We start from the raw sequence: 24,716 nt of genomic DNA, 5'->3' as shown, positions 1-24,716 counted from the left end.
GGGGCGCCCCAGGGATCAGTGCTTGCACCCCTCTCCTTTCTATCCACACTCCTGCCAGGTCAATCTCATCAAGTTGAATTCTCCAAATGCTGCTGGATTCTGAGCTCCCCCGTGTGTGTCTGCCTGGGGTGTTTGTTATGTAGCATTACCACAGCAATAGCTGACTGATACACAAGGACTTCCTCCCATGACATTTCACATCCTCCTTCCCTGTTTTAAGTTTATTCCCTAACATGCATTATACTTACTGTCTGCCTTCCCTACCAAGAGGTAAGCTCCATGAAGACAGCAACTGTTTTGTTCACCACCAGATCGCTGACACTCCACAGAAGGAGGCATTGAACAAACACGATTGGATGGGTGACTAAATGGATGTGATGGGTCTGACATAGAAGTCCTGGGTGCAATGGGAGCCTATAGGGGAGCCATTAACCAGGCCCTCGAGGTCAGGGTGGGCTTTCCAGAGGAAGCAACAGCAATCTCAGGCGGCCACAGGACCAACCAGGAGGAGGGTCCTAGAGATTATTCCTGTCACCAAAGTGGGTAAAGCCCACTGGAATAGGTAGGAGTGGGTGATAGTCATAAGGAGAAGGGGAAACAAAATGATCCATGTACATTATCGAGGCTCATTCATCAGGCCATCAGCACAGCGGAATAGTTCTCTCCCATGAGTCTGCCTCTCAAGCCACTTCTTTGTAAATACTGATGTAACTACATTTTTATTAAGCAGCTTCTATGTGCTATGCTAATTGAACACAACTACAAAAAAGGCAGCTCCTGCCTTCGGAGAGCCTATAGCCCCAGAGGAGGCAGACTGTCAGTCAGGCAGAAACAGAAGCAATAACAGAGACAGGAGCAGTTACTCACTTTGTGAGTGCACAGGTCCAGGCGCGGGTCCAGGCGCCATGGCTGTGGAGCGGACCCGGCTGCTGCGAGGCTCTGGCGGCCGGAGCGCGCCTGGTCGGTGTGGGCCCCGCGCCAGGTCCTGGGCCCTGGGGCGCTCGCTCAGGTCAGTGCTGCGCGGAACACGCTCCCGGAGCCCGGACCTGGGAGCGACGGACAGGGTGGAAGGGCTCTGGAGTTGATGTTAGACTTGGGAACAGTGAGCCTCGGAGTTACTGCCTCAGTTTCCTTGGCTGCGAAATGCGTTAGCAATGACGTTCCAGGGCTGCCCTGAGGTTGAAAGATGAAGTGTGGAGAGGTGGTGTATGAAGTGCAAGCGCTGTACTAACGTGAGGGACTGCGCCATAGTTGTGGGTATGCCATGGAAACAGGTGTGTATGTGGGGTGCTGCTTGAAATAAAGGTAACAGTATTAATGCTAAAAAAAATAAATAAATAAATAAATAAATAAATAAATAAATAAATAATAACAGAGACAGGACGAGACAGAGAGGTGGGTGCCGGGTCCACTCTGCAGGGCAGGCCAGTGGGCCAGGAGCTCAGGCTGGGTCCACGCTGCAGGCTTGAGGCAGAATTCCTTCTTCCCCAGAAAAACTTGGGTTTTGCTTTTAAGACCTTTTTCTCTTTTTAAAAAATATTTTTTTAAATTTTATTTAAGAAGGGAAGGGAGAGGGAGAGAGAAAGAGAAACATCAATGAATGATGAAAGAGAATCATTGATTGGCGGCTTCCTGCACTCCCCCTCCTGGAAAATCGAGCCTGCAGCCCGGACATGTGCCCTGACCAGGAATCAAACCATGACCTCCTAATTCATAGGTCGACGCTCAATCATTGAGCCACACTGGCTGGGCTTAAGACCTTTTCGGCCGATTGAATGAGGCCCATCAAAAGTACCTAGATTTGTCACTTTCACTTAAAGATGGTAGATGTGCCGAAACCGGTTTGGCTCGGTGGATAGAGCGTCGGTCTGCGGTCTGAAAGGTCCCAGGTTCGAGTCCGGTCAAGGGCATGTACCTTGGTTGCTGGGCACATCCCCGGTAGGGAGTGTGCAGGAGGCAGCTGGTCGATGTTTCTCTCTCATCGATGTTTCTAGCTCTCTATCCCTCTCCCTTCCTCTCTGTAAAAAAATCAATAAAATATATTTTTAAAAAATAAAGATGGTAGATGTTAACCACATCTACACAAGAGCTTCCCAGCAAACCCAGCTGATTGATTGAACCACTGGGTACGGTATAGCCTGACCCTCCCGTGGTGGTGATGGCCACACAGCAATGTGACTGTACTTAGTGCACAGAACAGTACACTAAAAAGGGTAAAACACTGCATTTTATGTCATGTATATTTTACCACAGTTTTGAAAAGTGACCATCACAGCTCTGATCCATGAGTGTGGATGCCTGGGGACCGCCCAGGACGCGTGGACAAACTCACCAGGAGGCCCGGAAGACGCCCTCGCACCATGGAGGGCTGTAGCTAAAGTTGGTTGCATGTTGAAAATCTCATTTTGGAACAACTGCTGATCTGTTTTCAGGAAACACGGCAACGGGTGCCATAGCCCCACGTGTCCCCGTCTTCCCCTCACACACAGCCACAGCTGGGATGGTTTCTGGCTCTCCTTCCCATGTTTAACCAGCTGTTCAGCAGACTTATGCCCCCTCCAAGACTGTGCCCTCATCCTCCGACCCCTCAGATGCTGCCTTATAGGGCAGGAGGGACTTGGCGGTGGGCCCAGTGTCATCACGGAGTCATTCTCAGGAAAAGGGGGAGGCAGGAGGAGGTGATGAGGGAAATCGAAAACAAAGGCCGGAGTCCTGCTAGGCCAGGAATGTGGGCAGAGTCTAGAAGCTGGACAAGGTGGGGTTGTCCCCGAGAGCCCCCAGAAGGAATGCAATCCTGTAAACACCTTGATGTGAGCCCATTTTGGACATCTGACCTCCACTGTAAGGCAATAATTGTGTTTGTTTTAAACACTAAATTTGAGGCAATTTGTCACAGCAGCCACGGGGAACTGATGCACTGTGTGCGACATGATGTTTATTCAGACCCTGCGCCAGCCCCACCACCTGAGCCAACGTCCCTGTCTGCAGGGCTGCAGCTTGGCGGGAAGGGACCTCGGTCACCCTGAGGGTCTGTCCCCAGAATCGGAGGAAGCACGGTCGGGGTGCTCTCCACCCGCCTCATGAAGGCCACGGTAGCTCTGCAAATCATCGAGGTGGATTGAAAAGGCGGTCGGACCACAATGCAGCCTAAGCTGAGGACGTGCAGAATCACTGACACATCTAAACTGGGGCCAAACCTGCCGGTGAACCCGGTCGGCTCCGGCGGCCTGGCGCTGCCTCGCAGCTCTGCCGGGCACCACTCAGCAGTCATCACACTGCCCTGGGACACGGAGGGGTGCGTGCTGCCAGCAACTAGACGTTCCCCCCTCCCCCGATGTTCACTTGGAGACACACAGAGCTCCCTCGTCCCGTCATCATGTGAGGACACAGTGAGAACATGGTCCTCCAGGAACCCGAAGCGGGTTCTCACCGGACACCGAATCTGCAGCCACCTCGATGCGGATTTCCAGCCTCCAGAACTGGGAGAAACCCAGGCTTCAGATCTATCTACACAACAGCTGACCACGCACTGTCACCTTTGTGGGACCGCAGCTCACAGACATGCCTCTCTCTCTCTCTCTCCCTAGGAGCCAATGGAGATGCCATGTGCAAGTGCACAAATATGCCCAGGCGTTGCCTTGGGAACCCCGCATAGCATGTGATGTGACATTACATGCGATCAGGCTTGCTATCAAGTAAGGTCCCAGACAGCACCTCTACTACTCAAATTCCCAGAAGCGCAAGTGCTGAATCAGATCCTCGGGTTCAGGCGAAAGGAGAACTGCAGCTTGATCAGGCTTGCTATCAAGTAAGGTCCCAGACAGCACCTCTACTACTTAAACTCCCAGAAGTGAAAGTGCTGAATCAGATCCTCGGGTTCAGGCAAAAGGAGAACTGCAGCTTGATCAGGCTTGCTATCAAGTAAGGTCCCAGACAGCACCTCTACTACTTAAACTTCCAGAAGTGAAAGTGCTGAATCAGATCCTCGGGTTCAGGCGAAAGGAGAACTGCAGCTTCCTCCCAGCCCTGCCGGTGAATTCATGTAAGATTTTCTTTTGCCCTGGATGGTTTGTCTCAGTGGACAGAGCGGCGGACTGCAGACTGAAGTGTCCCAGGTTCAATTCCGGTCAAGGGCATGTGCCTGGGTTGTGGGTTCGCCCCCCGGGGGGTGACCTGCAGGAGGCAGCTGATCAATGACTCATCATTGATGTTTCCCTCTCCCTTCCTCTCTGAAATCAATAAAAATATGTTAAATAAATAAGAAAAGAAAAATGTTCTCTTGTTCCTCTCGGGGACTGCACAGGCGAACGTCTCTAAACCTGGTTTGACCCGCGTGATGAATCCTTCATGTGTCGAGATAGACAAGATCACCTCCAAGACTTCTTAGGGCAGTGATGGCGAACCTATGACACGCGTGTCAGCACTGACACGCGTAGCCATTTCTGATGACACGCGGCCGCTGAGGCGGCTGCATGCTGAGGATGAAACATTTGCGACTAGAGTCTTGGAGTTAGAGTCTAAGACTCTAGTCGCAAATGTTTCATCCTCCCCTATTAGACACTCTGTGCCAGAGGTCTGTAGGCCAAAACAACAGAAGTCCGGCACAGAGCGTCTAGTTCTGGGACTTCCGGTTAAGCCGGGATCTTTGCCCTCACTTCTGCCGGCAGAGCAGGGAGCAGTGGAACGCAGCGGGAGACCCATCTCTGGGGGCCCTGCCATTACCAGTAACCAAATAACAGTTAACGACAGCAACCATTATCTACTGTTCTGGGGTGTCATGGATTTCTAATCCATCATTACTGAGATAAGTGAGGGGGAGGCTGGGAGAGGCGAGGGTTTGTGGCGTGCTATGGATGCCGTTTCCTGCCATTAGAAATAGCGGCAGCCATTTTAATTCACATAAGGAACACCATCTTGCTCCATAGTGCAGACTCGATTTCACCACTATTACTGTTGTGCATCCTTATTAACCCCTATTTCTGCTTATTAACCCTGCCCTTTCCTAAAAGACAGTTATATGCACCATTTTGTGGTTAGTTAGGCTAGTTAACCCCTAATTGCCTGCAGGCCTAACAAGCTATCTATAATTCTATCTTCTGTCACTGCCCCCCTGATGGAGAACCCAAAAAATAAAAAACTAAGGTTAAGTAAAGGAAGTGGTAGTAGCAGTTGCTGACCCTTTCAAGAGACATGGACTGAGATGTATGGCTTTATAGAAAAAAAATGGCAGATCATTTTGCGTTCTATGTACTGAAACGGTAGTAAGCAGAATGTGGAATATAAATAGACATTTTGAAACTAATCATTCCCAGCTTTTGGAAAAAAGTGAGGATGAAAGGAAGGAATACATTTCCAGGCAGCTACACCTTTATAAGAGCCAATCTAATTCCATCCTTAAATTTATGAAAAGGCTCTACAAATTTAACATCTGCAAGTTTGAGCATTGCTCACTCTATAGCTCAGCATGAAAAAGCGCTCAGTGAGGGAGAATTTATTAAAGAAACTCTCCTAAGATGTGCACCAGTTCTATTTCACGATATGCAGAATAAAGATGCAATTATTAAGAGAATATCTGAGTTACCACTCAGTAGAAATATCATAAAAGACCGAATAATGAGACTGAACACAAACGTACAACATCAATTAAAGAGAGACATAAGGAAGTGTAAATATTTTTTGATCTCTCTTGATGAAACTACTAATGTCACATCACATGCTCAGTTGGCCATTATTGGTCAATATTCTGATGGTCTCACAATGAGAGAAGAGTTGATAAAGTTAGTATCAGTGTCAACAAGTAAATCAGGAAGCGAAATATGTAAGGTTGTTATACAAACATTTCGTGACCTAAGCATTGATATCTCTAAAGTTGTGTCAGTGACAACAGATGGGGCACCAAATATGGTGGGGGAAAAAGTCGGATTTGTCAAATTGTTTACAGAAGCTATTGGACATCGGATTGTGCCTTTTCATTGTATTATCCATCAGGAGGCTTTATGTGCCACGGCAGGATTCACCGACTTAAACGACTTAATGTCAGTTGTTACAAAAATAGTTAATTTAATAGCTGCTCGCCCCCTTCACAAGCGAGAATTTTCGGCACTTTTACTGGAGGTTGATTCCACCTATAGTGGACTGCTGATGTACAATAGTGTAAGATGGCTGAGCCGAGGCAAAGTTCTTGAGCGCTTTGTGGAGTGCTTTGAAGAAATTAAGGTATTTCTTGACGATAAGGATCTGGGAAACTTTCCTCAGCTTAATGATGATAAGTGGGTCAACACCCTGATGTTTTTTACAGATCTCTCTGTTCATATTAATGAACTGAACTTAAAGTTACAAGGTTTTGGCAAAAATATTGACGTTATGTTTGGATACATAAAAGCTTTTAAAAGTAAAGTTAAAATTTTCAAGCGAGATGTAGAAACTAAAACTTATAAGTATTTTCCTTGAGTAACAAAGTATTTTGAGAAGGCCAGTGCAGCTGTACAAAATGAAATGGAACTCTTGCATATGAAGTACCAGCATGTTTTAGACTCGTTACTTGACCAGTTTAGTGATAGATTTAGTCAATTTAGAAGTCTAGAACAGACCATGAAAATAATTAAGTATCCTGATGTAGTAGTCTACAGTAGTTTGGAATTAAATGGTTTCCAATGGATGCAAATTGATGATTTGGAGATGCAACTTGCAGAATTTCAAGACAGTATCTGGGCTCAGGTGTCTGTCGACTTGAGGTCAAAGCTTGAGAATCTGGAAAGGTGCCGCTTGGAGAATCAAGAGGAGTGCCACTACGAACAGGAAATTTGGAGTGCCTGGAACCGACTACCAGACACTTTTAGCACCCTGAAAAATATAGCAATGGCTTTACTCACAATTTTTCCCTCTACATACTTTTGTGAGGCCTTATTCTCAGCGTTAAATAATATCGAAACCAACAAAAGAAAAAGATTGACAGATGAAGTTAGTAGCGCTTGCTTGGGCCTGAAGTGTACAAAATACCAACCTTCAATTGAAGATTTAGCCAATGAAATTCAGCAACAAAAAAGTCACTAATAGGCAGGTTAGTTAAAGAATTCCCCCTCCCCCTTACTTATCTTAGTTCACGGCACTCCACACAAGCTAAATAATATCAAGACCAACAAAAGAAGCCGACTGACGGATGAACAAAGAAGTCACTACGCAGGTAAGTTAAATATTTAGTTTTTGGTTTATTAAATACAATTGTATATAACAATTATACATTTAAGTTATTTAAACTATAAATATCGCGAAATAATGTTTTTTCCTCAAAGTGACACACTACCCGAGTTATGCTCAGTTTTTTGGAAAAGTTTGACACACCAAGCTCAAAAGGTTGCCCATCACTGTCTTAGGGATTTACCCAAGGCGCCCTCACTATTAGAAGGAAAAGAGAAAAACACGCCCAGCAGCATGAGCTGGCACCTTCATTCTGCTTTGGCAGCTCCCTGAGACAGAGTTCGGCTGGCAGGGGTGCCGGTCCTTGTCTTTGACCATCCTCAGGACATAGTTTAGGGCCATGTGAGCAAAAAAGGCATTTTCTCACTCTGGCTGAGCAACAAAGGGTCGAGAGTTCGATTCCTGGTCAAGGGTACGGACCTCGGTTGCAGGTTCAATCCCCGGCCCCCATCAGGGCATATGTGGGGGGAGCCAATAGATATATCTCTCTCACATTAATGTTTCTCTCTCCCCCTCCCTCCCTCCCTTCCACTCTCTCTAAAAATCAATGGAAAAAATATCCTCCGGTGAGGTTTACACCCCCTCAAAAAAAAAGACATTTTCTCCCTGTAACTTGAGCCTTTCTAAAAAAAACAAGGGCTGGCCACCAAGGTGGGGGGAGCATAAGGGGGATTGTCCATGAGGGAGGAGCTCCCCTGCTCTGGGAACCTGTAGGGCAGGTGGTCCCACATTGGCTCATGTGCTCATTATGAGTTTGGGCGGAGAAATTCAACGAGCACTGTCTTACTGGTGTTTCCATCCCAGGGACCGGTGCAGGGGAGGTGTTCATAAATCCACCATTGGCGAATGAATGAATGTTTTTCAATTCCGCTCTGAGCCCACGATCACCAGTGAGAGCTTTCCCATGAAACCTGGACAAGGAGGGAGAGAATGTTCTGGACAGACAGACATGGTCAGGTGGTCACTCAGTAGCCAATCCAGGAGGGCCATTCCCATTTTTAAACCCCTGCCCCTCCTCTGCCCGAGGCTTACCCTTGGTCACTGTATAGCCAGGACCACAGGACCTGTCAGTCAAGCAGCCAGAGGAAGCCCAAACTCGCAGCGCCATCTCCTAACTTCCAAAGCCTGCCAGCGCCCATCATTCCAGAATGAGTTACCCCCTGTGCCAGCCCCGGTGCTGCCCTCCTGCGCCCACTGGAAAGTGCCAGTATGTGGCAGTTGCTAGGGGACACCATCCTCTTCCCTCCCTCTTGCCAGCATCAGCCTCCTCCCCATTTATGTCCACACAAGTGCCCACCGGCCCCTCCAGGCCCCTAAACTCCCCCAAGCCCTCTGAGAACCACAACGATGTCTCAGAAATGATCGCCCTGAAATGTCCCCAAAGTTGCTATCCCCGTGTCCCCGGACGTGGTGGCTCTCTGGAGCCACTGTCTGCACTGCCAGCTCATTCACACCGGCAGCTCAGGGAGGCCCTGGGCTGAGTTGAATTATGTCCTCCAAAAAGATGTTCCCATCCTAACCTCCAGAACCTGTGAGGGTGGCCTTGTTTGGAAAGGTCTTTGTAGATGTCATCGTGTTAAGGGAGGTCATACGGATTCGGGTGAGCCCTCCTCTAATGACTGGTGTCCTTATGAAAAGAGAGAAACAGGATACAGAGACACGGAGGGAAGAGGCCATGTGAGGAAGAAGGCGAGATCGGAGCAATGCTGCCATCATCTAAGGAGCAGTAGTAAACCACACCACCTGGGGCACTTGTGACGGCAGCCTGAGGACACGAACACGAGCCCCACTCCTCTGCTTTCTGGGCCTATCAACTCCTGTCCTCCCGGAGCGACAGCCCTCACAGGTAGGTCCAGCACGGTGAGAGGCTGGCTCTCCCAGGACACCAAGTGGCTGGCAAGGTGACAAGGTGCCCTGCTGGGGGTGGCAGAGAGCAGGGCAGCTGCAATGATGTCATCACACATGCGAACCTGGGGTTCTGGGGAGAGGGTTGGGGAGAAGCCCACTCTGCTGGGGTGCAAGACAGAGCTGACGGCCTGGGACCCACACAAGAGGTGGTATGCTGGGTGGAGGAGCTGCCTGGGGAGGGCTGGGTGCCAGGACTGAGGAGGCCTCCCTCCAAGCTCAGCCCAGGGGCCCACCGAGTGGGACCCCCACCGGCCTCATTGCAGCCCCACCTCTTTGCCACTCAGCCTCCCCAACCCCAGCTCTGCACCAGAACCTCTCCTGCTGGCAGCCCCCTGACCCCACTCCCAGCACCTCCAAACACCTGAAACCAAGGAGTCCTGGGTACCGAGTGTGGGAAGGCAGCCTGCACATGTGTGGCAGGAAGAGGGGGAGGCGAGCCTGCACAGCTGTGAAGACCCAGGTCACTGACCCCTGACAGGCAGGGAGGAAGGACCTGGACCTGCCCCTCTGCAGCCCCCCTGAGCCTAACCCGGAGCCAGAAGCTGCCCCATCAAAGGTAGGCGGGGCGAATGCCAGCCCAGGCAACCAACGGGCTACAAGGAGCAGATGTGTGCTCAGCAGCAGGGCCACCGTGAACTGAAGGCCAGGCCACTGGGCTTGGACAATAATATGCCTTCAGCTGTTTTGAAGAAACGACGAGCGGCAACCTTTGGGCCCTGTCTCCGTGGGACCAATACATGGTGCCGGGAGAGGCAGTGGGCAAAGAGCAGGCGCTGGACTGGACGTGACAAGGAGTCCCCAGGCCCCCCAAGTCGGGTTCCATCGTCCACACTTGCTGTCTACCAAAAGCCACACAACAAATCCTGTGTCTTCAGGAAACAGCGAGAGTTTTTCCACCGGGCATCCTAGTAACCAGCGGTGGCAGAAGTGCGAATTGGCCTGCGCCTTCTCAGCCCAAAAGCAGGACAATCGCACCCCCTGGTGTCCATAGCCCAGCAAGCGGGGCGCTTCCGCTTCCAGGCTATCTGAACTGTTCTGTCCAAGATGCAACCCCAAGGGCAGCAAATGTCTGAAATTTGCCAAGTCAGACCAGGACTACTGCCTGTAAACACCCACGCCTCGCACCAGCTGGCTCGTCTGAAACCAGCTGCCAACAGCTGCTATGATTGAGAGAGAACCCGCATGCCATAAAGTTCACTCTTTTTTTTTTTTTTTTAATATATCTTATTGATTTTTTACAGAGAGGAAGAGAGAGGGATAGAGAGTTAGAAACATCGATGGGAGAGAAACATCGATCAGCTGCCTCCTGCACACCCCCTACTGGGGATGTGCCTGCAACCAAGGTACATGCCCTTGACCGGAATCGAACCTGGGACCCTTGAGTCCGCAGGCCGACGCTCTACCCACTGAGCCAAACTGGTTTCGGCAAAGTTCACTCTTTTAAAGTGTACAATTCTGTGATGTAAGAGTAGTTACAGAATTGTACATCTGTCTCCACTATAAATTCCAGAACATTCCCTTCACCCCAAAAAGAAACCTCACACTCAGCAGCAGTCACTCCCCATCATCCCCTGGCCCACTAATCCACTTCCTGTCCCTCCAGATCTGCCTGTTTGAATACTTCCTAGAACTGGAATCATACAGTACGTGGTCCTTTGTGCCTGACCTCCTTCACTCAGGGTTCATGGGGTCATGGCGTGGATGAGAGTCCCTTCCTTTCTGTGGCTGACCCTCCACTGAAGTGAAGGACCACAGTTGCTTATTGTCCCAAGTAGATCCCAGGAAAGGATCTGGGGCGTTATTCTAAGGTGTCCCTTGAGATAAACTAACTGTGCAGGTGTGGGACATTCAAGTAGTTGCTGATGGAGAGACTGCTCTGCATCAGCAGGACCAGAGTGGCAGGCTTAGGACCAACAAAGACCAAAGGCTTTAATTTTAAGTTTAAGCATACGCAAAATAATCCAATTAACTGCCGGAGGAATTACACCACATGAAACAGATGCAGTTGCAAATCACACATCTTTTTATTACTCACACAGATTCCTGAGCGGCTTTGGGTACAAACTTAGGGATCCCCGTGGTGCTGTCCTCTGTGGTCCGGCAGCTGGGCTGGGCTGGTCCGGGTGCAGGGGGGCCGACGTTCTTCTCCCAAGAGTTCGGTCGTGTCTCATTGGGGATTGCTGGCCGTTCTTCTGTCATCTGGCAGGAAAGGGAGCGTGGAGTGGCGTCACCTGTCAGACCAACAAAGGGACGGGCCTTTGTAATGTCTCGACAAGACGAGCATCATTGGCTGGCAAGGGTCCATATTTAAAGCTTGTTCGTAGCCGTAGCAGCTCAGGTGGCTATCAATGATTTACGTCAATGCACATACGTTAATCTTAAACACAGTGAGGGGGCTAAGGAGAGTATGTCACTCACGCAAGTGTTTATCTTGACACAAGTCACTCTGCGTCAGTTCAAGTCCTTATCTCTGGGGTACACACGCTTCAGGGCAGTGGGGAATGTATCTTTAATATCAGACTTTAAGTTTTAAGGGAAGTTAACTCAAACATTTTTAACTTTTCTCACATTCTTTAAGCATTTTTAAACATTTCTATATTTTACTACACTTATCCATTCATTTGTTGATGGGCTTTGGGTGGTTTCCACCTTTGCTACTGTGGCGGATGCTGCTGTGAACATTCGCATACAAGTTTGTGTGCGATTGGATGTCATTCTAAAATCAGTAGGTGCCACTGATCCATTCCCTTTTCAACACGACGTCCTTCACTTTTGAGACATTTAAAAACATAAACCAGGTCTCAGTTCTCTTCTTGTTCAAACTCCTCAGTGGCACCTGTTGGTTTTATTTTTTTTAATATATTTTTATTGATTTTTTACAGAGAAGAAGAGAGAGGGATAGAGAGTTAGAAACATCGATGAGAGAGGAACATCGATCAGCCGCCTCCTGCACGCCCCCCACTGGGGACGCGCCCGCAACCAAGGCACATGCCCTTGACCGGAATCGAACCCGGGACCCTTCAGTCCGCAGGCCGACGCTCTATCCACTAAGCCAAACCGGTTTCGGCACCTGTTGGTTTTAGAGCAACAATCCATCTCAGTGCTGCAGCCCTCCTGAGCAACAGGAGCACCTGTCCACACTCAGCCAGCCTCGCCTGCCCTCAGCTCCGTCCCTGGATCCAGCCTACTCCTGCTTCCTCCGCTCGCCACGCTCTTCCCCCTCGAGCCTTGGAAGTCCCTGTCCCTCCACCTGGATTGTCTACTCCCCACTCCACATCTGTAAATCTCAGCTCAAATTCCATGACCTCGAGTGTCCTTCCCTGGTCATCGGCAGGTCCCCACATGGTGCTGGACCACCAGCTCTCAGGAATCTTAGTGCCCGGTCCACCTCTACTGCATCGACTTCCTGATGTGTGTGCCATCGGCTCTGGCCTGGCTGATACTCACCCGACAGTCCAAGAGATGGCTGTTGAGCGGTCAGGGGTCACTGGGTGGCACTGTCTTTACCACAGAGGAATGCCGTCTGAAAGTCACACACGATAAGGATCCCGTGTCTGCTATCTACTGTAACAGTCGATGCCACATAACAAACCACCCCAAAACAACAACTCTTTTCTTAGTCCATGGTTCTGGGGTCCGGCCACTGACGCTGGCCCAGCGGGGGCTTGTCCACTCTCAGCTGGGCGCTGATGCTGCTCTTGTCGGTCCCGTCTCAGCTAACTCAAAGCTCCAAAGCCCCCCTCCTTGGGGAGAATCTTGTGTCAAGTTCTCTGTGTCTCTTTACCTGCCCACCCCATCCCTGCCCCCAGGTGACCCCGTTTCCCCTCCTAAACCCAGAGACTGGGCTCCTCATTTTCCTGCAGCCAGGGGGCAGGCGTGGCGGGTCCTAGTGAAGCTGCTACATGACCGTCACTTCCAAGGGACAGCCAGCGATCCCGGGGTCTCGGGGAGGCCTGTGGGCTGCACGTGGAGATGCTGGTCCAAGGGATGATCCACGGCCCAGGCAGGACAGGGCAGGGCGGCTCGGGTTTCCTTCGTGCTGCTCAGAATGGTGCACAATTTAAAACTGATGAATTATTTCTGGAATTTTCCATTTAATATTTTTGAATCACTACTGACTGCACATAACTGAAACCACAGAAAGGAAAAGTGCAGTAAGGGAGGGCCGGTGTACTTTTCAGAAGACATCCCGCATGCGGTTGTGCGGAAATAGGAAACGCTCCTTTTCTTCCTGTGGAGGCTGTCTGCAGTGAGTGTAAAAAAGGGACCATCAAACCAGGCAAAAGGCATTGCTTGGGTCACCAACACATGTTCACTTGCATCACAGGGCACAGGGACACGCCACACGCCATTCCCACCTGGGGCTTTATCCAGTCACGGCCGGCGTGGTCCTGAGTCAGCCTGTGCTTTGGGTCCTGAAGCCCTGCCTGCGCCTCCTCCATCGTCCTGCGGCCTCTGGAAATGGAGGTCAGGGCCCAGCTGCCTCATCAGCCCTGACGGCCGGTTCAGGCCAAGGTTCTCATCCAATCCAATCTGTGTAAATCCATCAGCATAATCCTCAGATGTTTCCTGATCCAAAGTGTTTCCTCCACTCACATTCAGATTCTTTTACAACACAAGACTTCTTTTTTTAATCTTTAATTTTTTCAAGAAAAAATGATTTTAAATATAATAATGTTACATGCAATAAACACCAATTGTTCAAGAAAAAAGAACTTAAATATAATAATATTATATGCAATAAACATTAATATTTCAAGAAAAAAGGATTTTAAGTATAATAATATTACCAAAACTGTACTAACATAGTATGATATCACAAAAGTTGTAGGAAATATTAAAAATCTGCAAATAACAGGATTACTTCTATTATATTCTAAAATATTTTTCCCCTCTGGCTCTATTTTTGTTCATCAGTTTATGTTGTTTATTATATTCCACAAATGAGTAAGATCATGTGATATTTATCCTTCTCCAACTTGCTTATTTCGCTTAGCATGATACTTTCCAGATCCATCCATGCTGCTGCAAATGGTAAGAACTCCTTCTTTTTTATAGCAGCATAGTATTCCATTGTGTAGATGTACCACTGTTTTTTAATCCACTCATCTGCTGATGTGCACTTAGGCTGTTTCCAAATCTTAGCTATGGTGAATTGTGCTGCTATGAATATAGGGGTGCATATGTCCTTTCTGATTGGTGCTTCTGATTTCTTGGGATATATTCCTAGAAGTGGGATTACTGGGTGAAATGGGAGTTCCATTTTTAATTTTTTGAGGAAACTCCATACTGTTTTCCACAGTGGCTGCACCAGTCTGCATTCCCATTTCTGGGTTCTCTGTTTGGTTCCATTGGCATATGTCTGTTTTTGTGCCAATACCAGGCAGTTTTGAGAACAGTGCCTTTGTAATATAGCTTGATATCTGGTATTGTGATCCCTCCAATTTTGTTCTTCTTTCTCAGGATTGTTGCAGCTACTCAGGGTCTTTTTTTATTCCAGGTGAATTTTTGGAGAGTTTGTTCTAGATCTTTGAAATATTCCGTTGGTATCTTAATGGGGATTGCATTGAATCTATAGATTGCTTTGGGTAGTATGGACAATTTAATGATGTTAATTCTATCAATCCATGAACACGGTATATTCTTCCATTTGTTTATATCTTCCCCTATCTCTTTTTTCAACGTCCTGTAGTTTTCTGAGTATAGGTCTTTTACCTCCTTAGTTAAGTTTATTCCTAGGTATCTTAATTTTTTGATGCAATGGTAAATGGGATGGTTTTTTTAGTTTCTCTTTCTGTGAGTTCATTATTGGTGTATAAATAAGTCATAGATTTCTGGGTGTTAATTTTGTATCCTACTACATTGCCGAATTCATTTAGTAAGTCTAGTAGTTTTTTGATGGGGTCTTTGGGATTTTCTATGTACAATATCATGTCACCTGCAAATAATGACAGTTTTACTTCTTCTTTTCCAATTTGGATACCTTTTATTTATTCTTCTTGTCTAATCACTATGACTAGCACTTCCAGTACTATGTCAAACAGGAGTAATGAAAGTGGACACCCCTGTCTTGTTCCTGTTCTTAGGGAAAATGGTTTTAGTTTTTGCCCATTGAGTATAATGTTGGCTGTAGTTTGTCATATATGGGCTTTATCATGTTAAGATATGCTCCCTCTATTAAAACTTAGCTGAGAGTTTTTATCAAAAATGGATGTTGGATTTTGTTGAATGCTTCTTCTGCATCCATTGATATGATCATGTGGTTTTTGTCTTTCAATTTGTTTATGTGATGTATCACGTTTATTGATTTGCAAATATTGTACCAGCCTCACATCCCTGGAATAAATCCCACTTTATCATGGTGTATGATCATTTTAATATATTTCTGGATGTTATTTGATAATATTTTGTTGAGGATTTTAGCATCTATGTTCATCAGGGATACTGGCCTGTAATTCTCTTCCTTTGTAGTGTCTTTATCTGGTTTTGGAATTAGGATAATGCTGGCTTCATAAAAAGAGTTTAGAAGTGTTCCTTCCTCTTGGATTTTCTGAAATAGTTTGAGGAGTATACTAGTAGGTGTTAGTTCTTGTTTGAATATTTGGAAAAACTCCCTTGTGAAGCCATCTGGACTTGGGCTTTTGTTTGGTGGGAGTTTTTTTTATTACTACTTCTATTTCATCAGTTGTTATTGGCCTGTTCAGGATTTTTTATTCTTCCTGATTAAGTTTTGGAAGATTGTATTTTTCTAGGAATTTGTCTATTTTATCCACATTGTCCAGATTGTTGGCATATAGTTGTTCATAGTATTTTCTGTGGTGTCTGTGGTTATTTCTCCATTTTCATTTCTGACTTTATTTATTTGGGTCCTCTCTCTTTGTTTCTTGATGAGTCTGGCTAATGGTTTATCAATTTTGTTTATCCTTTCAAAGAACCAGCTCTTGGTTTCATTGATATTTTGTATTGTTTTTTCAGTCTCTATATTATTTATTTCTGCTCAATCTTTATTATTTCCTTCCTTCTACTTACTCTGTGCTTTTCTTGTTGTTCTCTTTCTAGATCAAGTTGTAGGGTTAAATAGTTTATTGCTGATTTTTCTTGTTTTTTGAGGTATGCCTGTAGTGCTATGAACTTCCCTCTCAGGGTGGCTTTTGCTATGTCCCAGAGATTTTGGATTGTTGCGTGTTCATTTTCATTTGTTTCCAAGAAGTTTTTTCTTTCTTTCTTAATCTTGTTGTTAATCCATTAATTGTTTAATAACATGCTATTTAGCCTCCATGTGTTTGAATGTTTATGAGTGTTTTTACTGTAGTTGATTTCTAATTTCATTCCACTGTGATCTGAGAAGATGCTTGATATGATTTCAATCTTCTTGAACTTGTAGAGACTTGTTTTGTGTCCTAACATGTGGTCTATCTTTGTGAGTGATCCATGTGCACTTGAGAAGAATGTATATTCTGCTGTGTTGGGGTGATATGTTCTACTAGAGGCCAAGTGCACGAAATTCGTGCACTGGGGGGGGGGGTGTCCCTCCACCCAGCCTGCACCCTCTACAATCTGGGACCCCTCTGGTAGGATCGGGCCTAAACAGGCAGTCAGACATCCCTCTCACAATCCAGGACTGCTGGCTCCCAACTACTCGCCTGCCTGCCTTCCTGAAACAATTCAGTGATGAATGTAGCTATTGTTAAGTGAACACCTACTAAAGTGCCAAGCTCTGTACCACTCTCAAAGGCAGGTGTTACTGATCCAATTAGTAAACTAGAGGCCTGGTGCACAAATTCATGCATGGGTGGGGTCCCTCTGGGTCATCTGCAGGGATCAGGCCAAAACCCGCAGTCCAAAGCTGCCTGCAACTCCCACCTGCCACTCCCACTCATCCCGGCCCCACTGTGCCTGCTGCGGGCTCACACCCAATCAGTCCCAATCGGGAGAGGCTCATGCTGCTGCAGCAGCACTTGCCAACCATGAGCCCTGCATCTGGCGCCCTCCCAAGAGGAGTGGCCTGTGGGGTCGGGCTGAAACCAGCTCTCTGACATCCCTCAAGGGGTCCTGGATTGCGAGAGGGCACAGGCCAGGCTGAGGGACCCCACCTGTGCATGATCAGGCCAGGAAGGGACCATGGCAGGGCTCCAGGGCATGTCTGGCCCATCTCACTCAGTCCAGATCCATCAGCCGGACCCCAGCAGCAACCTAACCTACAGGTTGAAGCATCTGCTCCTGGTGATCAGTGCACGTCATAGCAACTGGTTGACTAGTTGACTGTTTGCCCCCTGGTGGTCAGTGCATGTCATAGCGAGCAGTTGAGCAGCCTTAGCATATCATTAGCATATTATGCTTTGATTGGTTGTTTGGTTGTTCTGCCGTTCGGTCTATTTGCATATTACCCTTTTATTATATAGGATGAAAACTAAGTCCGGAGAAGTGCATAACCATGTGCTATAAACTGAATGTTTATAGCCCCCAAAATTCATTTGTTAAATTCTGACCCCCAATGTGGTGGTATTGAAGGTAGGGCCTCATGAATGGGGTTACTGCCCTTGTAAAAGAGACCCAGAGTGTTCCTTTGCCCCTTGTCCCATGTGAGGTCACAGTGAAAAGAATAGGAAGCAGGCCCTCAGCAGACATGAAATCTGCTGGTGCTTTGCCCTGGGACTTTGTCCAGAACTGTGAGAAATAAATGCCTGTTGTCTAAGCCCTCAGTCTACAGTGTTTTGTTAGAGCAGCCTGAGCTAAGACAACAGTAGAGAGGAATGGACAGAGAGAGAGAGAGGAAAAACAAAAACATCGATCGGCTGCCTCTTGCACACCCCCTTCCGGGAATCAAGCCCAAAACCCAGGCATCTGCCCTGACCAGGAATCAAACCAGCACAGGTGCTGCTGTGGTCATGCAGGACACCCAGCATGGCCAAGAGGAGGAAGAAGAGCAGAGATGGTTGAAGATGAATGCGTGAGAGAGTAAGGGAGTCAGAAACCCAAGGACAACACACATGGTCAAGGACCTTGTCGGGTCCTCAACACAGCCCTAAGCTCTTCAGGACGCTTATGGTGTGGATGACCGACATTCACTCAATGCCCGAGCGGGAAGTCTCATTCTCCATCTGTTGTCAGGTGATAAGCAGTCGGCATCCCAGCTGCTGAGAGCCCTCACTGGGGCTCACTGATGAACAAGTGGAGAAGCAACTGTGACAAGGAGACATGGAGACCCCAAATACTGAGAGTGTGTGAAAACCACAGGAGAGTTTCGGTTTGGGTGAGGACTCTTTGCTAACTAAAAACTCTCCTAAGACCGCTGGGCACTCATTCCTGACCTGGGGAGGCACTCCTCCTGAACTGTGGTGATAAACCTCACCGCAGCCCCGGAAAGAGATCAGCCCGCTTACTGACACTGGCATTTTCGTTCCCTAGCAACGTGCTCTACCAACAGGAGACTGTGACTTTTGCACCGGCAGCTGGATTTCAGCTCTTTGGTTGGTCGCCTCCTGGTATAAAAAGGTATGTTTCATATTAAATTGGGACTTTATTCCTTCATCTCCCCTCACCTGGAACAATAGTGCCATTAAACTGTCAGTCATTTGGAGTATGTCTTGCTTATTAAGAGATATCATCCTGCATGCTATTGGCTTGTGAAATTCCCACAGTGAACCTGCGCTAAATAAATTGCTGGCAAAGACAGATTCGGTTTCTGAGCATAACATTGACTGCCTCCCAAAACAAAAACAAAACAAAACAAAACAGGCTACATCCGGGACCCTGAGGGGTCCAAGGAATCCTCTTAACTTTGGAGGCTAAGACCCCTTTGGGAATCTGACAAAATTATGGACTATATTTGCCCCCAGAAAAACAGACATACACTGAAATCTTGTATACAAGTGCCAGGGTTCCATACATACTTATATATGTTAACTCTACACTTATTCACGAATCCCAAATATGCCATTCCACTGAGCCTCTCCCCTGAACTTCAGATGCCCCAATACGGTAGCCATATGTGGCTATTTAAATTTAAATCTAAATTAATGAAAAGTAAATGACATTTAAAATTCAGTGCCTTCACCTAGATCCGGGTGAGGCCACACGCACCTAGGTCTGGGTGAGGCCAGGCGCCCCTGGGTCTGGGAGGGGCCACGCGCCCCCAGGTCCAGGTGAGGCCATGTGTCCCTGGATCCGGGTGAGGCTGGGTCCCGGGTCCGGGTGAGGCCATGCACCCCCGGGTCCGGGTGAGGCCATGTGTGCCTGGATCCGGGGGAGGCCTCGCGCACCTAGGTCCGGGTGAGGCCACGCGCCCCTGGGTCTGGGAGAGGCCACGCGCCCCCAGGTCCAGGTGAGGCCATGTGTCCCTGGATCCGGGTGAGGCTGGGTCCCGGGTCCGGGTGAGGCCACGCACCCCTGGGTCTGGGAGAGGCCACGCGCACCTGGGTCCGGGTGAGGCCATGTGTCCCTGGATCCGGGTGAGGCCTCGCGCACCTAGGTCCGGGTGAGGCCACGCGCCCCTGGGTCTGGGAGAGGCCACACGCCCCCGGGTCCAGGTGAGGCCATGTGTCCCTGGATCCGGGTGAGGCTGGGTCCCGGGACCGGGTGAGGCCACGCACCCCTGGGTCTGGGAGAGGCCACGCGCCCCCGGGTCCGGGTGAGGCCATGTGTCCCTGGATCCGGGTGAGGCCTCGCGCACCTAGGTCCGGGTGAGGTCATGCGCCCCTGGGTCCAGGTGAGGCCATGTGTCCCTGGATCCGGGTGAGGCTGGGTCCTGGGTCCAGGTGAGGCCTCGCGCACCTAGCTCCGGGTGAGGCCACGCGTCCCTGGGTCTGGGAGAGGCCACACGCCCCCGGGTCCGGGTGAGGCCATGTGTCCTTGGGTCTGGGAGAGGCCACGCGCCCCTGGGTCCGGGTGAGGCCACGCGCCCCTGGGTCCAGGTGAGGCCTTGCGCCCCTGGACCAGGGTGAGGCTGGGTCCCTGGGCCCGGGTGAGGCCAAGCGCCCCTGGGTCCGGGTGAGGCTGGGTCCCGGGCCCGGGTGAGGCCACACGCCCCCTGGGTCTGGGTGAGGCCACGTGCCCCTGAGTCCGGGTGAAGCCGTGCCCCTGGGTCTGGCCGAGACCAAACCAGAGGGAGTCGGACCTCCGTTACCACCATTTGTCCACCAGCCAGAGCTGAGGGGTCAGTGTTGACATGTACACATAAGGATCTGGTGGACATTGAAATTGGGTCTCAAAAGAACTGTTGGTCCAGAAAGAAACTCACTACAGACTGATTCATTTGCCTGTCAGCATAACTATTATTGCTCGTCTCACATTCAGTTCTTATAAGTATATCTCTAGTGACACATGATCTCGCTCATCTAGGGGAAATGATGAACAACATAGACTGAGGAACAAGAACAGAACCAGAAACAAGGAGGCATCGATCGGACTATCGGGTCTCAGAGGGAGGATAGAGGAGGGTGGGGGAAGGGGGGAGAGATCAACCAAAGGACTTGTGTGCATGCATATGAGCCTATCCAATGGTTAAGTTCAACAGGAGGTTGGTGCATCTGTGGGGAGGGGTGTGGGATGGGAATGGGGGGATGAAGACAAATATGTGACACCTTAATCAATAAATAAATTTTAAAAATAATAAAAATAATAAAAAAATAAAATAAAATTCAGTGCCTTCATCATACTAGCCACATTTCAAGTGCTCGAGAGCCATATGTGGTCAGTAGCCATCATATCACTGGACAGCACAGATATGGAGCATAATATCATCACAGAACATTCTAGTGGACACATATATGAATGGTGGCCTGGTCACTTCTATTGGAATTCTGATAGGCCATTCACACCCATGCTGTATTAGTCAAAAGAGCAACAGTGAGGACCCTAAATAACTTCGTGTCAGGGAGCACATGAGACTTGGTTGGAAAGTTTGTAAGGAGGACATTCTGAGAAAAGGGAAGTGTGTGGAAGGCCGCCTGCCCTGTTTATCGGAATTCCGACTCATGGGAGTGCCAAAGGCGCGCCCCTAATTATTAGTTGACCTTTCCAAACAGATCTGTGCACGTGTAGACCCCTGGTGTTTTCTGGAATCCCTATGCTTAATCCCTGGATGCCCTTGCCTAGAGGACAATGTAAACACACGTGTCCTCCCAAGATTACTCACTCTGCTGATTGTATCTAAAAGATAAAATTTTATCTCAAACTGCTGCTACAATAAAAGCCTAACAAGGCAGGCAATGGATGCTGCCTAGTTACTATAGCCAGGCCGTCCCTTAGCCTCTCTTTCACAGCAAACGAGTAATCATTCATCCGTTGCTCAGGGTCTGTTGGCCAGCCCCAGCATCTTCCCAGCCCCCTTGTCTGCAGGGCAGTTCAAGGAGCAGACACTCAGAACCTGCTCTTTCCAGAAGTTGCTCACATAACGTTACCTCATATTCCACAGGTCAAAGCAAGGTGCAGGGCCAAGTCCCAAGGAGTAGGTGGGTCATCACATGCCCTCTGTCTGTGGTGACCCAGGGGCAGGCAGGACAGGAAGGAAAGGCTGTGAAAAAATAACATGTTCGCACACAGAGGCCAGACTACCCCAGATCAGTTGCTCCTCAGCTATTTCTTGCCTTGGTAGGTGCTGACTCTCCCCTTGGCCACTCAAGGAGCACAGGCCAGGACCTTGCCAATGCATTGCCGCCCTGCCAGCAACACTCAGAGGCAGTGACGGCGAGACCCCACTCAGGCAGCAGAGGTGGGCAGCCACACGGAGTTCCTAGTGTCACTGCAGGGGTGGGGGGTTCAGAGTGCAGCAGCAGGGCCAGCAGGCTCCTCCCCAGCCCCGTGCAGCAGCCATCTCAGCAATTTCCTTGTGAAGGGACCAAAGTTTTGCCACCAGAAGCTGCCTTTTGGGGATATTGATTTAAGTTGTTTATTGTTGAAAGTATTGCATAGGTCCTCCTTTTCCCCCCATTAACCTCTTCCAGCTCGCTCCTGTCCTCCCCTCCCTCTACCCCATTGCCTGTGTCCTGGGTTAGGTATATATGCATACAAGCTCATTGGTTTATCTCTTCCCACCCACCCTCCCCTGCCTTCCCTCTGAGATTCAACTGTCTGCTCATGCTGCTATGTGTCTGGGTCTATTTTTGGTCATCAGTTTACTTGGCTCATTAGATTCCACATATAAGTGAGATCACGTGATACTTGTCTTTCTCTGACTGGCTTATTTTGCTCAGCATAATACTCTCCAGTAAGCAGTTTGTAGAAATAAGCTTCACTCTCCCCCCTTTCCTGCCCAAGAACTTCAGAGAAACCTGCTTCAGGAAAGAGTTGTTAGGCTGCTGCTTAGGCTAACTTGAATTAAATATGGCAACTAAGAGGGCGTCAGGCAGGTGCCTGTTAGCTGGATATCCCGTGTCCCATTGTTTCTGAGTTGCCTAGCAAGGATTTGCCTGCCACGTGTGTTCTGCTCTTCAGCTACCTATAAATCCGCCACTCTCATTTCTGAAATATAATCCCCCCTTCTCCACCCACCCCCCTTTCTCCTTTGTCCAAATAATGTCTTATAGATGCTCTACAACTAGAATAAAAGAGAGGGACGTGGGATGATGCTGATGCCGGTGAGCCAAAGATCACACTTTAAGAACTATGGCTCTGGCGACACAATGGCGGCCTGGAACGTGCTCGGCGCAGTTCCCCCGGCGGTCTCCGGCTGAGGGGACAGCTCCACTCGCTGCCGAGCACGGACAGACAAGCCCCTGGGGGACATGGGGTGGGAGACTCCACACTTGCTGACCTCCGAGTCCTTCGAGAATCTCTGCGCCCTGGAAGTGGCCAGGTGAGCACGCCCAGCGACCGGCCGCTGCTGAAGACCCGAGCGCCGTCGCAGCGACCTTGGACCAGCCCGCCACCGCGCACCGGGTGCACCGGAGCCTCGCCGAGCCCGCCGCCCAGCGAGTTCCGTGGCAGCCGCCCCGGAGCTTTGAGAAAATAGCCGGAGGAATTGCTGAGAGGGAATTGACCAATGGGAGTTGGGATAGGGAAGACGAGGCCCCACTGGGTCCCGGATCCAGGTGCGCTCGCCTGGTGACTGGTCGCCGCTGCAGACCTGAGTGCCGCCGCAGTGACCTTGGACCAGACTGCCGCCACGCACTGGGCGCACCGGAGCTTCGCCGAGCCCGCCGCCCAGCAAGTTCCACAGCAGCCGCCCCGGAACTTTGAGAAAATGGCCGAAGGAATTGCTGAGAGGGAATTGACCGACAGGAATTGGGATCAAGAAGACGAAGCCCCGCTGGGTCCCGGGTCCGGGTGAGGCTGCGCGCCCCTGGGTCTGGGCGAGGCTGGGACCCGGGTCAGGGTGAGGCTGAGTCCCGGGTCTGGGTGAGGCCGCATGCCCCTGAGTCCAGGCGAGGCCACGCGCCCCTGGATCCGGGTGAGGCCGCACGCCCCTGGGTCAGGGTGAGGCTGGGTCCCAGGTCTGGGTGAGGCCGCGCCCCTGGGTCTGGGTGAGGCCACGGATCCCTGGGTCCGGGTGAGGCCGCACGCCCCCGGGTCCGGGTGAGGCCACGCGCCCCTGGGTCCAAGTGAGACTGGGTCCTGGGTCCAGGTGAGGCCGCGCCCCTGGGTCCGGGAGAGGCCACGCACCCCTGTGTCCGGGTGAGGCTGGGTCCCGGACCCGGTGAGGCTGCACGCCCCCGGGTCTGGGTGAGGCCACGCGCCCCTGGGTCCAGGGGAGGCCGCGCACCCTCGGGTCTGGGTGAGGCCACGCGCCCCGGGGCCCGGGTGATGCTGGGTCCTGGGTCCGGGTGCGGCCGCGCCCCTGGGTCCAGTCGAGACCAAACCAGAGGGAGTCGGACCTGCATTACCACCATTTGTCCACCATCCAGAACTGAAAAGTCAGTGCTGACATGTACACATAAGGAACTGGTGGACATTGAAATTGGGTCTCAAAAGATCTGTTGATCCAGAAAGAAACTCACTACAGACTGATTCATTTGCCTGTCAGCATAACTATTATTGCTCGTCTCACATTCGGTTCTTATATTTCTAGTAATACATGATCTCACTCATCTAGGGGAAATGATGAACAACATAGACTGATGAACAAGAACAGACCCAGAAACAAGAAGGCATCGATCTGACTGTCGGGCCTCAGAGGGAGGGGAGGGGAGGCTGGGGGTAAAGGGGAGAGATCAACCAAAGGACTTGTGTGCATGCATACGAGCCTAACCAATGGTTAAGGACAACAGGGGGGTAGGGGCATCCGTGGGGAGGGGTGTGAGATGGGAATGGGGGGATGAGGACAAATATGTGATACCTTAATCAATAAAGAAATTTAAAAATAATCTAATCTAATAATAGACAAATATGCAAATTGACCGCACCTTTGCTACACCTAAGCCACGCCCACCAGCCAAACCATGCCCACCAACCAATCAGGACGAGTATGCAAATTACCCCAACAAAGATGGCGGCTAATTTGCATATCAAGACAGTGTCGAAAGAAGCCAAGAGCTGCAAAGGGGAGTAAAGCTTCGAAGAAGCAAGCAAGCCAGGGGGGCGGGGGGGGGAGAAGGGAGGAGCGAAGTCAGGGCCGTGGGCGAAGGGAAACGAAGGTGGGCTGGAGGAGAAGGCGGGGCCGGCAGCAAGGGCGG

The 24,716-nt window shown here is 49.7% G+C and overlaps 1 protein-coding gene across 1 annotated transcript in view; it reads right to left on the bottom strand.

Moving 5' to 3' along the window:
• Positions 1–21,611, bottom strand: part of CRYAA (crystallin alpha A) — a 29,365-nt gene extending 7,754 nt beyond the window's left edge. Inside the window, exon 1 of the mRNA XM_054710841.1 lies at positions 21,507–21,611. Within this exon, the coding sequence (XP_054566816.1) occupies positions 21,507–21,511 (5 nt within the window). The 5' untranslated portion in view covers positions 21,512–21,611. The remainder of the gene's footprint in view (positions 1–21,506) is intronic.
• Positions 21,612–24,716: the final 3,105 nt, after the last annotated feature.

The sequence above is a fragment of the Eptesicus fuscus genome, chromosome 3 (genome assembly GCF_027574615.1).
Source record: "Eptesicus fuscus isolate TK198812 chromosome 3, DD_ASM_mEF_20220401, whole genome shotgun sequence".
NCBI classification, from domain to species: Eukaryota; Metazoa; Chordata; class Mammalia; order Chiroptera; family Vespertilionidae; genus Eptesicus; species Eptesicus fuscus.
This window is presented reverse-complemented; position numbering and strand designations above follow the sequence as displayed.